The sequence below is a fragment of the Vollenhovia emeryi genome, unplaced genomic scaffold, assembly GCF_000949405.1.
Source record: "Vollenhovia emeryi isolate VEMERY1.0 unplaced genomic scaffold, V.emery_V1.0 DF939214.1, whole genome shotgun sequence".
Classification (NCBI taxonomy): Eukaryota; Metazoa; Arthropoda; class Insecta; order Hymenoptera; family Formicidae; genus Vollenhovia; species Vollenhovia emeryi.
The window spans coordinates 327,424-344,972 of record NW_011967152.1 but is presented as its reverse complement, the minus strand read 5'-3'; the positions used below and the strand labels follow the sequence as shown (position 1 = coordinate 344,972).

Below are 17,549 nucleotides of genomic sequence, written 5' to 3'. Positions count from 1 at the left end.
GCCTGCCAGATGGTGACGCTTCTCGTGTGTACACTGATGATAAGTACTTATGTCCATATAACGTTGCCAGATAAAACATATAACAAGTACAAGACTAATAAGACGTCTTCTGCGATACTGTCGTTTGGGATATATGTTAAAAAAATCACCAGAAAAACGCAATTCCATTCTTCGCACGACGGAATGCATTCCCGGTATCTAACTTAATACCTCTGGCTGTTACGTTGAAATGGAATTAGATTAATTTAATAATATGTTAACTCAGTGACACAATCTCAAGTGCATTTTTCATTCTGTAAAAAGTATACCTGTAATAGGTATGAATTCCAATATGAAGCTTTAAAGCTTCCTACGCGTTGATTTCACTAGAATCGAAAGGTCTACTGCTAAAAATTATTTCATGTATCAATTAATTCTTTTGTAACACTCCAACTCGCGAGGACATATGAGCGATAATTATAAAACAAAATTTTACATATTTTGATCTAATGTCCGGAATTTTCTTATTTCTGGCAGTTTACATCCCATAGATTGCTAGTGGCCTATAATGGGTTAATGAATTTCGATGACTAAGTAAATGATAATTGTTTTGCTACTGTATCTGATTCGATTGCACTCGTCGAAGAATCCATTGTTTGATACAATGAATTGTAAACTGCTCTTCGTTCTCTCTTAAACACTAATTATCGACCGTGCGAGCATGACATGTATAATTGCCTCAAAACGGACACGTGTTCCCAACACGGCGTTTCCGATGCTCCAACGGTGTTCCTTGAACATAACGTAATCTCTCAAGGCTACAACTTGTTAACTAAAACATGTATGCCATAGAAATAATATTAACATTCAATTTGACGACTCGCTCCCTGCACTTATACAAATAATTTCGTAAATACTGACGTCCCGATAACATAAAATTGCACACGGAATTGATAGGAAAAATTTTTAAACGGAGTGTTCCATGTTTTGCTCATATAATTTACTCAAGCGACATTTGATGACTAATTTAAAAGACAAATAAGAATACTGGAAGGTTTATTTGGGTTTTCTATACAGAGAAGGAGGGAGAGATTATGATTCGTCTTTTTCTAGCCTTAAGAGGGCGGATCTGTTTGCAGAGATACGGCAGACAGTTTTTGATCTGATAAATCAGAACGTTATGTCAATCGCCTAATTTTTATGACACTAATATAGTACTGTTTGTTAATTTCAACATGTTACCTCATTATCGCATCGCGTTAGTATGATACTGGCGAATTGCCCGGCACCGTCGGCGGTTTGGCTTAACTGCTGTCAGGCTTGGCCGCTACGGGCTTTCAACGTCCGTTTATTTATTTCCCGCAAATATCGGCGTTTACTTCGAAGGCCCGCTGAGCCCGTTTATCCACAAGGAACCGTCGGATACCGAGATAAGATCGAAGTCTGCGAGCAACTCAATTTGTTAATCTTGCAAAATTATGTACCAATCATTAGAGTCGTACTTTAGCTAGATTTAAAAAAGAGAACTACAGCGAGATCCTCTGCGCCGATTACGATGTTGCACAATTGATTGTGCATGGCGATACAGAAGACTCAGGCTGCTTTTTAATAATGCCGCAACTGTAATTATACCCTCTGTCTAGATATTATTTGTCTGACTTGTGCATATGATTCAGTGTGAATTAGATTCGCCCATTGTTTGTCGTCGTCGGTCTCGGACACGTGTGAACTACCCAAATTATTATAATCCCGGGATATCCGTAGGCGACACAAGATAGCCCGAAGGAAGTGTACACACGCTCGAGACATGGGCGGAAAATCGATGGCACATCTGCGATTAAATAACAGGGGATAATCTTTTCAATGAGGCCAAGTGCCATTCCGCCCCCTTGCTTAGTTCTCAACCGTGGTAGATGGATATTGCTATCGATTCTTGCGAGCGAACTTCTGCTTATAATTGGTGTGGTGTCTCCACAAAGACGATGAGTATCCGTCATCTCCGTGACCAGCCGCCATATCTGCTGTTTGTCCCATATTTTGATACCGTTTTGTCAATAGTTATGTTATTTTACTGTGTACACGGAGAGAATTTTCTCTTAAAAAAAACAAGTATAATCTTTTAGTGATCGAAGAATACAATTAACTGTCCTGAAGATCATATCCGGACGTATTCTTCGATCACTTAAAGATTGTACTTGTATTATCGATTTTATCTGATTTTTAATTTTGTTATCATTTATCAAATTGTACATTTTTTCGCTTTGTAAAGCGTTGTTATGTTTCATTAGTAGCATTGTATTTAGTAATTTGGAAAGAATGAAAAATGAAATGAAAAAATTCTCATATTTTTTTCTCAAATGATAATAAGATACCAAGAACACTCACAATCCTTCCATTGCTGCCGCAGTAAACGCATATTTTGCAAAAGCAGTTTGCTAATAACACAATAGATAGCTAGTCAGTAGTCAGACAATCGATTTGATATTTTCGTTCTACATCCGCGAAAAATTTACTTTGTCCCAAGAACAAAACCACCACCGGCAGGAAACCCGACGTGTCTCTTCACCTGTTCTCTGCAAACAATTATTCCTCGAATATGCGCAACCGGCATAGGCGCGAACAAGCCCGGACGTCTCGAGATCCAACAGCCACGATCCAGTTAAAGCCAGTCGAATCCAGCCGATCTGGTAGACTATCTGGAATGCCACAAGGTTTGGGATTTCCGAAGCGCTCGTCCTTACTTGTATAAAACAAAGCTCATACCAAGGATAGTCACTAAATGCGCCTAGAATATCGATTGTATAAAAAAATTAATCAAAATTAATCCAAACTGTCGAAACTATTATGGCAGTGATAGCAATTTTTTGTATCTAATATATTTAGTTGTATTTAGATTAGCTGTTTGTTTATTAATAAAGAACAAATATATAATTACTGCCATTGGCTGCGAGAACCTAGGGCCGGAGCCTAGGCCTAGCATCACGGCCTAGGAACCGGGTATTCGAATAAGAAGCTCAGAAAATAATTTTTAAAGACCACAGAAGGTTCCCCAAAGTCGATAGATGTTAATTAAAAATACTTTATACTTTTTTATGTGAATGCACTTTTGTTTAAAATAATTTTTAATGAATAAATTTAGTTCCTGACATATCGATTTTTTCTAATAATATTTTTTAAGAAGACTTCAATTGGATCAACGAGATACAAATAAGAAAAGAAAATCTTTAATTAACTTACTGTAAAAGTTATCGTTCGATCCATTTCGATTCGTTGTACGAGTTTCGTGAGATACTACTGCGCACGGGTATCTCTTACACGTGCCGTATTCGCGACTTCTTACTACGGCTCCTTAAAGAAAAGAGGCGTGGAAGCTTCCGACGGAATACGTCAAAGAAGTATACCGAATGGGGCCGCACCGCTGTGAAGAAACAGTTGTAATCGATCGATGAAGCTACACGTGGTTCAAGCGTACCAATGTTTACCATAAGAATAAAGCGATTAGGCGAAACCTAATCTGTATGAACTGACTTACGCAATTGCGAAAGAATATTTTTTGCAAACGTTTGCGCGCCATTGTAATCCTAGAACATTATTAATGCGCAATTCGACATCCCCCTGACTCCTGACATGTATTGAAAACACCTAGGATCAAAAAATTACTGGCAAAAGTGCAAAAACGACTAAAGATTTACGATAAAATGAGAAGTGAGTTCTGAAAAATTTACATTACACACATATATTTATGTGTACATAAATTTTATCATTTATAAATCATACGTGTGATTGATTCATCATGAAGACAGAACTTTAAATTTACTTAATCTTACAACTTATCTAATGAATCATTAACATCGATCTCGATAACATCAAGAACTGCTATTATTTTTATTTTGCGATAAATCTGTTTTTTTTTTAGAAATATAGTCATCCGAAAATCAGAATTAAAATACTTCAGCAGTGAACAATTTTTTTGTTTACGTTTAAATGCTAACGCACAAAGTTGACAATGTTACACAAACAGTTAGCGATTCTATAAATAACAGATGTACTCTATGTATTATCATTTTCTCCTGCGTCCTAAGTCTTTTCTCATATCCGCAATAAATGCCAGTTCGTATTTAGAGCGTGTATTATCTCGGTTAAAAATGAAACGTTAACCGCACGGTTTTTGACACACGATGAAAACATTCGAAAACTAGGAAATATTGTCGCCATCATTTTACTTAGAATTGATTACATGTGGATATGTAATCAATTCTAAGTAAAATGTATTTTCCCTGTTATTTGTACAACATAAAAAGTATAGATATAAACTGATTGATAGTATGATTTAAGAAACAATGAACAGCTTGCTATAACGCAAGCACTTTGCTAATAATGGAAAAACTTATTAATTTCTTTAATCAAAATGCTTGACGAATATTGCGTTAATATTCAGAAATATTTTTTTAATGACTTAAGATATTTAAACATTTTTCTCAAGATACTGAAACAGAATGTGTCAAATGGGAAAAGTTTTTAGAACAGCAATGAAAACGGGCAAAAACACAATAAAATATTTATGTTCACACACAGAAGAAAAGAATATTATCTTTTAATCTCCAAATAACCGAAAGTCTTTCTCGAGATATCCAGACAAAATGTATGTAATGGAAAAGTTTGTTTAGAAGAGAAAGAATAATGAAACTTTAACGATTGTTCCGCACTTCGAGAAAACCAATCGGCATCGCGGAAAAGAGGCCTCAACTGTTCAATATTAACGACTTTCACGCCGGTAACATGTCTTTTAGAAAAAGATAGTCTGTATAATACTAAAACTACTTAGGAGTTGGCTACGTTACACTGTCTAGGGACAGTGTACTGTTTATCAAAGAAAATATTTATCTGAGTTTATATTTAAAAATTGAATTAAGAAACTGAATTGAATATTTCTTTGTAGGTGCAATAATATTCATTTTCATAAAAGTTACCAATAAGTAACAAATTGAAGAATTTTCAAACTGTGAGCTTCAGTCATTCCGATGAAACTACCTGCAGATAACTAGTGAAATATTATTATTATTGCATATCTAATTGTTACATCTATTATTGTTTTAAAAATATAATTAGATTTAATTATAAGAAAATAAGAAAATAATATGCATTTTAATAAATATCCATAAAAGGTCACACCTCACCGATTTCGTTGCCACTGTGTTTTAATAAAAAGCAGTTGGATTGGTCAAAGTTCAAAAGACCGCGAAGAACGTGAACTTCAGCGTCACTTGTCGATCTGTGAAGTTAGCACGACATTCTTCGAATTAAAAAAAACACTAACAATTTTAATTAATTTTTACCAGGAACTATAGAACTATCAAAAGTGCTATTAGAACTGTTAGTATTTTCTTTTAATTCGAAGAATGTTGTGCTAACTTGACAGATTTCGTGCATTAGAGTTTTTCTTTTTTAGTGCTCTCTTTAATATGTTTCATATGTTCACAAATAAAACTAAAATTATTCAGATAAAAATATTTTATGATAATACAATAATAATAAATACTTAAAATAGAATAATCGATCCTGTACAATAATAATAATTGTAAATATTGTAACATCATCAAAATTTCGTGGCACCAGGTGTCTAAATTGAAATAAATTAAATGATGATTTTCATTAAAATCTGTGCAATTGTTAATGTCATTCAATAACAATAAAGTAATATTTTTAAGTGCAAATAATATAAAGCGCACTGTCTTAGAAGTCAATCAAAAACAGTGATTGTATAATACTGCGTCTATTTCATGTTTTACAATCACGTCTGGAGCATGCATACATAATTACAATATAACATTATTTATTTAGACATTTTATTATTAAATGAAATATAAGATTTATATCAACGCCGTAAACTTATCGAGTGAATATAATTTGTATATTTAAAAACACAAGTTTACGATTTTAAGATATAAGCTTGTACGATTGTAAGCTTACATCTCGACTTGGCTTGGTACTTGACTTGGTACCATAAATATTATATACATCAACTTTCGATGATTTTCATAATATTATCGTAATAATATTTATCATATGATCGTGGTCCAAGATATGTATGTCCTTAAGGGTTGGCTGTTAGATAAATATCACTTGTAAATCCTGTTATGTTCTTTGACTCTAGATACGTGATGCTAGCCTATTAATTTTCATATTTCCATAAGTCATCAATATTGCAACGTTATCTTGTACATAACTACTACTTTTATTTTCACATCAGTCGATAATTGCAGTTATAAATCACAATACACGGTCGCAGATACAGCCGTCATAGACTAATTAGCAATATCGCGTATTATTATTCATATAATAATGGATAATACAATTATGTTATTCATATAATTCATCATTTGTATATGTAATATTTCAAAGACATAAAATGCATCTCTCTCTATAAATTTGACTCATGAGTTTTGCTACACACTTGATCACATTAGAGATTAACTGTGTGATGTGTTTTTATATTAAAATTATTATTAAGAGACGTTATCGTGCTCCTCTTTGAGGGCGCAGCGACTGATCATGAATGCGAATGACATCTAAACACTCATTCATTAAAGTAAATATCAGCCGAATAAAATTGCAGCCCATGTAAAGTGTCGTTCACCGAAGAATCGAACAATTAAAATTGATTTCCGATAAATTCAGATAAGTAAAATCCACTGGATGGTTAATTAGTTGGTAATTTGCTTGCATTCGGAAAATTAAAGTCAGTTCCGTCATGTCTCGTCGTAATTATAACTAGGGATCATAATCCAGACTGAATTTTCTTACAAAACTAACGTAACTACACTAATCTTTAAATACACTTGGTACATTGCACTTATGGACGGACATTCGCTTCAAGTCCGTACAATTAGGCTTGCCAAAAAAGGAAGGCTGGTATTTCTCGGCTTAAAAATCGATGATTAACGCTTTCTATGTATAAATAAAATCTCTCAGGTCGATTAATCAACGCAATTGTCGGAATAATCGTTCACATTCTACATATTTACAATTATAGAGAGCGACATGCCACGGAATTGAGATATATTCTGTACAATGATAACAACAATAATAACAATAACAACAATAAAATATCTAATTTAAGAAAAAAATCAGAAAATGTCCTTTCTTGATATTATTACAAAAGTAACTGTTGTATTACCAAAGATGTCTATTATATATAAGCGATCACACCTTTTGCATTTACGGGGATATACATGATATTTAATACACAACTATGCTGATTTTTATTTTTGCATGCATGTTTATAAAATGCCTCTTTATCGTCTTTAACCGATTCAAATCACAATATTAAAACATTTCTATTTTCTCGACGACAAGAGCAAAAGTGGGACTTCGATTCTAAAAATGCACCATTTTTTTTATATGAACGATGCATGCAGATCAAAACTTTCTTTTTCTTTTATTTCAAATGAGTTGAAATCTTTGCATTGCATATGCTGTCAAGAGTATTTTCTAAAACAGAGTGTGCGCTTTATTACAAATAAAATGACTTCTGACGTCAAAAATATTAAGTAATGGAAATTCGAAAGATCGCACATTGATTCAAAATTCAAACATAAATAAATATATACGTCTCCAATTGTTATATCCAATTACTATTAAATTTTCATGAAGTTCACCTTAAATATTAATTATTTTAATGGAAGTATCTCTTTAAAACATTGTTAATCCGTTTTGGTACATTACTTTAAAATATTTCCAAATTTTTTTAAGGTGATTTGATCGCATCACATTCATATAAAATTATTGAAAAATAAGAAAGTTTATTAATTTCATTATTAAAATTTCAACTAAACTCGGCTCTCCTCCAATTTTGGTATTCGATATTCCGCATGCATTGTGAGTCACATCGAACTATTAATATCAACATAATATCTCCTTACAGTCTTAGGGACGCCCAAAAATAGTATCGTTGTTTAAGGAATATGAAGAAAATTCCTCTCTTTAAACATTCATTAATTAAATAGTAATTAATATTTTACTTACTTTTAGCAAGTAAATTCTACTCAAGAAAATATTAGGTAAACGTATACAAATTGAATACAATTTAAATATATTTGAATTGTTCAAATTGTTCCACTTATAAAATATAGTAAAATTTTTTTTGAAAATAAAAGGTATCCTTGATAATCCCTAAAACTTTTCACTAATAGAATCACAAGTCAGCAGTGAATGAATTGTGTCAGTATCAGCAAACCTACAAGTAATCTAAGAGTTCACATATCACAAATTAATTTCACGCCTTACCTTAGGTAACGTTTAGCTCTTCCAACGATCTTAACCATCCGATAAATCATTACGTAACATTTAGCGTTCTAACAAAATACACATCCACCCTGTTTTATATTTATCTCGTAATCACCATTTTGTCTTAGCTTCGACAAAGTCCCTGTTTTTCTTAAGAGCAATATTAGAACACCTCTGCCCTTAAATCGGACAACATTTGGCATCTTTGTATTTGATTTCCTTCAGCCAGTAACTTGCGCAGCTACCTAACCGTGCGAAAATCTTTTTTGGATAAAGGTTCTTTCCGATTTCACGTGCACACCCTATTCGCTGACCAAACAATCAACCCTCGTCGATGGACGTTTCATCTTCGCAGGATTTCTGCTTCACGTTGATTCTAGCACGCCGCCGGCGAGTTTTGTCGCGTACAAGTTTAGTGCCTTCAACAAAGAAAGATCCATTTTCGACTACCATTATGACAATATAGTATTCATAAATCTATTATATTTATGCGTATATAAATCGATCTATCTTCTGACATGATTGACGATGACATTTCGAAGAATTTTTTGAGAGTTTTTTTAATTTTACCATATATTTTATTAGTAAAATGTATGGTAAAATTTCAAAGACTTACAAAGTTGCTCTTATAAAAAATTTGCTAGATGTGTCGATTATTAATTTTCTACATTGGTTAATTATTTATTCGCGACAATGAGTCTTTACTTTTATAAAGTTCTTCAAAATGCCATGTTATTCTACGATTAAATGATTTTCGGGTTAAATTTTAAAAAGTTCTCTCTGTGTACCGAACAAAAATGGGCAAGAAAATAAATTATTAAAATCGCGTAATTAAATTAGGTCTGAGAACGATGAACATTCTATTTGAGGGAACCACGTATCCTCGTGTAGCGATCAACGGGCTTGAGTATCACCTTGTATATGAAAGCATATTGTTCCTTGGTCTGAACTGCGCCAGCCCGGTCTCTCCTGATGGTGTAAACGACCCTCGGCACGTCCACGGTCCTCGTAATTTCATATTGTCTAATTCCTAGGTCGAGGGCTATTAGCGTGCCAGTGCGTCCTGTGCCAGGACTACAATGGACCACGATGGGCCCAGGGCCACCTCGTTGGAGTGCCCTTGCTTCGAGGAGCACCGCTATTAGGCCTGTACCGTCTGATTGGACGCCACTCACCGGCCATAGGTACCAAATGTGAAATACCTCACGGAACGTATTGTTCTCCAGATTCTGCTGAAAACATATTTGTTTAATTGCTTCTGCTTGATAAAAGGTTGCCATTGAATGTTCGAGCTGCTACAGAGATCTCTTGCAGTATATTATATTTTGAATTATATGAAAAAGAATTGTTTTGTAATCGATTTTTAATTAATTAATTCCAAGTGACGTTAGGTTAATACAATTACTAAGAGACTATAACTGACTTGAAATTATACGCGTTAATGATTAGGTTCCAAAGAGATTTAGTATTACCAAGTGGTTTGTGCTTTAATTAGGAGTGCTCTTTACCTTCAGATGAAGTGTAGAGATAGCGTACTTCTCCTTGGTTTCCCGCTTCTTCAACGTGACTTGGAAGTCACCGTAAAGTCGATGACAATCTGTTACCTCCGAAGGTGGAATGTATTCCGTACACTTTTCCACTTCGTTCTCGACGAGATCGGTCAGCATGATAATCACCTTGGACTGTTGCTCCCAGATCATTCGCCAAAAGTCGGTAACGGTCGACTCTATTGGTGCTTGGCACGCGATATAGTATTTTGTGGCGTTCTTAGGCCCCTGAAAAATAAGACATGCTCTTTTAACCACTGTAGGAAATTAAACAAGTTACTCGTAAACTTATAAATTAAATACGAAATTTTACTATTCACTGCTCTTGCCCGGAAACATAATCGTAGATATCAAAGAGATGCAACTTATATCTCGCACATGTTTTATCCTATTTCAAATTGAAACTCGCTTGATCACTAATTACTGCTACAATTAATCTAACATCAGGTTCGCACAAAGCATCTTAATTAATAAGATATTTTTAAGAACGACTGACGTGGAATTTCGAATTCATTCGTGGAACAATTCATTTCAACTTTTTGTTCTATTTATAGATAATTGTCGTTGACGACCAATCACTCTCTATTCAGACAATTGTGCAATTGCATTTCCGGAGTATTATGCGATCTTATCGAGAGTGGAGCGAAATTAATTACACGTCAGACTGCGTTCCATCGACCACATTCGGCGCGCATTAATACCTACACGCTCCGTAATTGCAAGACGTACGCTATACACACATACACGTTATATACAGTGGTATATATAAGGTGGAAGCGTTACGAATGCCGGCTCGATTGTATCCGCGATATGAAGCAATCCGAAGGCGGAAGCGATACCGCTCTGGGTTCGCTTGTTGATCGATCGATTCGTCCCTAATGGAAATCTCGTTCGTTGCCGTCGAATCCCAGAAGCGGAAGCGTCTTAACGCGTGCGAGATAAATGGATTTGCTGCACCCTTAGGGCGCTGGGCGCCGCAGGACACTCGGCAGGGAGAAAAAGGAAAAACACGAGTCTTGCGTGTCTCATACACTTTTTCGTCTCTTTAAATGAGAAAAATTTCCCCAAGCCTGATAAATTGAAAATTGCTCGGTCGTTGCGCACATTGCGCTTATTGGATAAAATTGTCCGTTGCGTAAATCATTAGGACACGACGTGCGCATAATACATTCGCGACATCCCCCTGCGATTTCTGCAACGAAGGAGATTCCGTGCACAGCCACTTCTTCGAGTATTACTATAATAATATTACTTTTATTGACTGCCACTGTCGAAATCATTTCGCGATGCGTCTTTTGCACTGCTAAAACGGACCTAACCAATATAAATATACGAGATATTTTAAAAATCAGCGAACGTCTCAGTAAAATACAGTTAAAAGGGAACATTTTACTCTCGAACTGAAGAGATATTGGTGAGGTAAGAATTTTTGAAACGCGATTCTTTCCAACACCAACCCAGTGAACGCTATAAGCAGTCGTTACGTAACGTCATTATTACAATTTCCCACTCAATAATATATTAGAACACACGTTGTACATAACAGGCACATTGTTGAGTAGGAAATGATTACATTGAGTTACATGGTTCAAAAACGGTATTTAGTTTTTTATTTTAAGACAACGTTGTCGAAAGTCACCCTTGAACTTAATCGTATCGATATTTAAGCCAACTTTAGACGATCTATAACTGGAGATAGAATTGAAATAGATTTCTGTCTAGAATTCTATCGTATATTATACACGGAGGGAATTTTCTCTTAAAGTTTATCCCGAAGATTATGTAACCGTGGGACAACATGGCATTTCGAAGACTTTTATGAGAGTTTTCGGAAATTTTACCATACATTTTACTAGTAAAATAAAATACCAGTAAAACTAGCATAACTAAATTTTACTAGTAAAATGGTAAAATTTCAGAAAACTCTCAGAAAGTTCTTTGAAATGCCATGTTGTCCCACGATTACACAATTTTTAGAGTACATTTTAAAAGAAGATTCTCTCCGAGGTCGGCCAAAGCGCGCTGTGCAAGACGAAGCTTTCAGTAGTGAATTGTTTTAGTATTTCTTACTTCGTGACTAAATTACACAATATCTTTCGTTGTATATTTTAGCGAGGATGTGTATAGAAGTCATCGCTTGAATTTCCCCAATGTTTTCGTGAAGATACGCGTCTGCTTTTCAGGGATTTCCCTCATAATGTGCAAGAAATGCACACACATGTTTCAGACAAATGTATTCTCGATAACGTAACCTTGTGCACGCGAGATGATTAGCCTCCGCGCAAAACGGGGTCTCTTTAACCCCGTTTGCGGAGCTATTGAGGCTGTAGAAGACTATCTCTAGTCTATATTCCGTATACAATTCCTAACGCTTCCGCGTTTGAGTTCCCAGCTTGCGCGATACAATGCACTCACTTTCCCAGCGACGCGACGCGTGCGTTACGCAATATTTCTTTCCCACGCGCCGCGAAAACGCTTTGCTACTCTTTAACACTTTAGCGCTCGCTGTATGACGTGGCTGACGTAATCTGGTCTCGCATATAAATATCCCATTACCCTAATGGCATAGATAATTACGCAGTTCTCCCATGTGTCCACGCAGAAATGAGGCGGATACTAGTAGTTCGTAATTTATTTCTCGTTTGGCGTCGTTCGCTATTGATTTGCAAATTAATTGATTCGCATCACCGCGGAATCGCGAACCTGTAATTTCGGGACGCCGGCCGTAAATCGCGCTCGAATTCGAGCTCGGGTTATGGCTTCATGTTTCACGCCATGAACGCCGAGAGTAAAGTCTTCAACGGCAATAACGCGCAGAGTAGCGACAAAGAACGTTCCTCGTGAGCGACGAGCGATATGTACGAGGGATGCTGTACCACGAAAATCAGTTCGAACAAAACGTTCTCACTTACCCGCACGTAACTAGCGTTGATGTACTCAGTCAAGGCGTCGTTGTTCAGCCTCTGTAACGGCACCCTCGTCTCCGGAAGTGGTATCACATTTGCGTACCTGTTCTTCACCTCCGCGCCTGGAGGCAGCTCGTCTATCTTCGCCGAAACCTGAGGTATACCCGCGAACTCGTCGTTGATTGCGTTAACGTCGTTACAGAAAGATGAAAGCCCGGCGAAGTTAAGGGGGTGAGAGGGAATGGCGCTCTGAAATAAGAGAATACCTTTAGAAAGCTTCGCTCGTGGAGGAGAGAACGCCCTGCTTTCTTTGACCGAGCGCTACATAGGAAATTACTCGATATCGATTCAAGAATACTTCGAATATGTCAATTTTCGAAATTCAATTAAGTAAAAAGGCATATACTAAGTTGGGAGAATTTTAGTCTTGAAATATTGAGAAACTTTGAGAGATTAAGTGTGATCCAAAGTCTGCGTTCACATATTTGGAGTCGAAACACGTTTTTAAATATCGATAACATAATTTTTTCTTAATAAAGAAAAGACATGTTCGTTAACTGTGAGAATACAAAAAAAAAGAAATAAACAAAAGGGCCAATAATGACAGGGCAACAATGTAAAAAATTACATTTAAACAATCAATAAAAAGAAAACGAACGTTTCGACCATTGCAAAGTCTTTATCAGCGCAATAAAAATAAAATTTTGAAAAATTTACGATTAGACATTACATAAAATAATGAAAATAAACGGATAATTTTTTCTCTCTTTCGCAATAATTGCATTCATTTTATACTTACGAATTAACCTTAAGATTCCTACAATTTTCCAGAAGATACGGTAAATAATTTTTCGTGGAATCAACTGGTTAAAAGCTAGCCATTGGTAAAAGCAGCTCGATGCTTTCAAGATAATAGTTTATTGATACACGCCGGTTTATAATTAAACAGAATGCATGCTACGTAGATAAAATTAAATGTGTTCCGGTACATAATTTGTAGATGCAATTGATCTACTGTAGTCAATAAAGTCAGCAGAATTCTAGTAAGAATCTAAGTCAACTAACGGCAACCTAACGGCAGAAATCAAACAAAGCGGCAACATAGTTAATTTACTTTTATGTGTCGATCGAATCTACTACCGAGATAGCGTTAGCACTGCTACTCTTTCGCTATTTAGATACGGGCGATACTATTACTTCGCATAATCGTTTACCTGAACGTTTAATTTAGTTTTATACTTTTGTAACGCGTAAGAGCTATAAAGAAAGGAAAATTATTACTGTAATATAATAGAAAATATGTACGGAGGAAATTTTCTCTTAAAGTTTATCCTGAAAATTATGTAATCGTGAGACAACATGGCTTTTCGAAGGAATTTATAACAATTTTTTTTAATTTTACTAGGAAAATTTACTAGTAAAATGTATAGCACAACGCATTTTGAACAACTTTGAGAGTTTTTTGAAATTTTACAAATAAAATGTTATAGTACACTACAATTTCAAAAAGACTCTCATAAAGTTCTTTAAAATGCCATGTCCCACGATTACATGATTTTTATGGTAAATTTTAAGAGAATATTCTCTCCCTGTTACGGAAAAATGTATTGTTAGTAGAAACAAATTGTCCCTTTGCAAATGTGCCGCGCGCACATCTTTTCAAAATAATCAAAAAATCTGTACTGAAGAAAAAACAATTTGTCATAACGTTATTTTTGCATGACGCCAGTTTGTGCATCTCTCACGAGGAAAATGTCTCGAAATTAATTTATATAACTTTCTTACCTCTAATATAGTTGAGGTATACACGAACCTAAGTATCTCTGATGTAGTATACTATAATTATCGATTAAACGCAAGATTAAATTCCTAACAGCACAATAGAGGAGTTCACACACTCCTGAAGGCTCTTCCACGAGTTAATCGAACTTACCGAATCTTCGAAAGTCGGATTGCCGTAACTTCTCTTGGAGGATCTCGCCGCACCTTTGCGTCTGACGCTATTGTACGCCGAAACGCTGTCGAGGCTGTAGGCATCCAAGGATACCGGCCGGCACCGTTCCCCGTAATTGAACCTCGTTTGCCTCTTTCTCATTATGAACTGCAAGTGGTTACAACAAACGTTAGCGGCCGTTACGTTGGACAAAACGAAAAGCAAAAGCCGATATAGCGACCTTCTACCTTTGCAAGTCCGCGGGATTCTACAAATACTCACGATGTCCCGAAATGCGGTGATGGTTAATTTAGTGGCCATGCACTGAATCGAAAACTGCAGTTCGCCAGCGTGCAAAATATATTTACAAACGATAAAACGGCCTGCCGCGAATTATAACTTCGATTTGAGCAATTCGGTGGAGAATTGGAGAGTCTTTGTATAATTACGTGTTCCTATTATATAATCTTTAACAACAGATGATTGTAACAAAACGAACAATTACACAATGCGATAACTTTATCCTTTTTTGCAATCTGAATCGAATCTATCATTTCTTGTACATTTTTTATGCCGGATCCAAATCCAGCCGCGTAATTAATACGTCATCTTTTTGAGAAAAATAGAATAAAATAGCACTCTAAATATTGTCCAAATACTCTGAAAAAGTATAAAGTGTAATGAAGACTATAAAGTATAATTACCGACGATTCTTTCGAGGGCTTACAGGTTTGTGTTGGATTTCAAAATTGTGGTTCTCTAAATGTTACCAAATCACTTTTAGGAATTCTACCCTATTTTTCTAGGGATCGTTTTTAGGGATTCTACTTTATTTTTCTCAAAATTGTGACGTACTAGAATAATTTTACGACCGGGTTGGGATTCAGTATAAAAAAATCTACAAGAAACGCCGTGTTCGATTCAAATCGCAAAATCCTGTGTTATCAGTCAGAGCAGCTATCGGAAGCAACCAATTTCATGTAACTTCCGTTTTCAAATGTAGTTATGTTAGAGCAAAAAAAATGAGGCTACCTCGACGAATGCCAGGATACGTCAGCGTATACCAAAGGCAACAATTGCAATTGTAAATCACGCATTCTGACAAGTCCCTTTCGTCGCAATTAAGCAACGATTAACACTTGTATTACCAATTACGCCACATGACCGACATATCTGAGAGGAGATTGAGGAAATCTCGCGACAGTCAGCGAAATAGAATAACGCGTTCGGGACACGTAGCAGGCGGGCCATTTCAACACCGTCATTCGCATGCACAACAAAGACCGCGAGAAGCGCGGTACAGCGGCGCTGATGAAGTGCAAAGCGCGCCGTTTGCTGGTCAGTCTAATCAGCCATTCAAGGCTGAATAACCGCGTGTGCGAGTGACATTTTCTTTCTTCCGGCAAGAAGACGCGACGTCAATTCTCTTATCGTTAATTATACTTTACCAACACACGCGCCTCGCGCTACTTCCCCACGTGATTGCGCGTTCGATCGAGCACCTTTCCAGATAAACCGCGCCGATTTTAATGCCGCGATTTAATCGTCATCGTTATTCGCGTTCCGCATTGTTATTTTTAATACTTCACGACGCCGCCGATTAATATAATCGAACGAGAATTAGAAGCTTTCTAAAAGTGCGCTGGATTTTCTTCTCGCGGCATTAAAGATTTTTCACGCTAAACTTGTTTGTTTAATCGAGTCATCTGATTTATTATCTGACTCATTAAGGGCAGGGTACCAACCTCTTGGTAAGTTAACTAATAGTTAAACCATTTGTGTTTCCTTTAAATTAAAAGAGGATAGACACATAATTTAACTATTAGCTTACCAAGGGGTTGGAAAAATTGGCCCTATAGCCCGGTTTCTCATCTTCTGGCGAAATGTTAACCAGTGGTCAACCTACTACTTGTCTTTTCTTAGATGATAATAGAGGAAAGTCCTCTATTATAAGATAGATTTCTAACGTGAGATAGCAGGTTTTCAGTGCCCAAATTCAATTACAAATCTTTTTTCGCAACGATTACGCAATCCAAGAATGAATTTTACACTAAACTGATTTCGCTCCAAGGACAATAAATTCATGGTGGAATCAGCAGACGATACCTATTAATTTAACAAAACCCCGCTATCTCGTATTAAGATTTTATCTCTAATACTATTTCTATTACTCTAATACTATCTCGATTATCTCTAATAATACAGGACTTTCCTCTACGGAAAAAGATGGGGAGTCGAGTAACTTCTTAACATTTAACCAGCAAATGAAAAACTGGGCCTAAGAAAGATTGTTTTTGTAATGACGACAGCAGTTTCGAAACTGGGATAATACCGTCGCACTTCCTAGCGCAGCATTAATTTTCTTTCCCCTCTATATTAATTGATTCGTTAAGTTCGGTTAGTTCAGATTCCGCCCGGCGTTATATGACTGCGTTATACGTTCATTAAAATTAATTGTTTCACGCTGTTGCAGGCACGGTATTAATGTTACCGATGGCCGGAGAAAACGCCGCGCGGAGAACTCGTAGCGACACTGTTAACAAAATATGTAATAGCGGAACATGTTCCAGCATTAAAGTTATATAATACGAGCAATATTAATGCAACCGTCATTTTTTCTCGACTAACGATGTTGTCAACGTTTTGAAGACTCGCGTTTTTTTTCTTTTTCCTTATTAATGCTTACATAAATGAAATACCCATTACACGAATGCAATATGCATGCCTTTCGATTTCTTGTGAAACGATTAACTCGACATTCGACGTGAGTCACAGCCGTGTGCGTGCGCATTATTAAACGAATAAACGGAGCGTCGAGAGAAGCGCAACTGAAAAAAGAACCGTGTATACAGGATGAGTTTTATTTCGTGAACGTGAAAGTCTTTTACCACTCTGGGG

At 36.0% G+C, this 17,549-nt stretch overlaps 1 protein-coding gene across 3 annotated transcripts in view; it reads right to left on the bottom strand.

The window, feature by feature from the left end:
• Positions 1-5,736: 5,736 nt before the first annotated feature.
• Positions 5,737-17,549, bottom strand: part of LOC105561028 (mucin-16) — a 75,611-nt gene continuing 63,798 nt past the window's right edge. For all 3 annotated transcript variants that reach the window (XM_012010651.1, XM_012010653.1, XM_012010652.1), the window contains exons 6-10: positions 14,652-14,819; positions 12,725-12,967; positions 9,774-10,040; positions 9,180-9,494; positions 5,737-8,684 (exon numbers count right to left, since the gene is read on the bottom strand). In XM_012010651.1, coding sequence (XP_011866041.1) covers positions 8,631-8,684; positions 9,180-9,494; positions 9,774-10,040; positions 12,725-12,967; positions 14,652-14,819 — 1,047 coding nt within the window. In that variant the 3' untranslated portion in view covers positions 5,737-8,630. The remainder of the gene's footprint in view (positions 8,685-9,179; positions 9,495-9,773; positions 10,041-12,724; positions 12,968-14,651; positions 14,820-17,549) is intronic.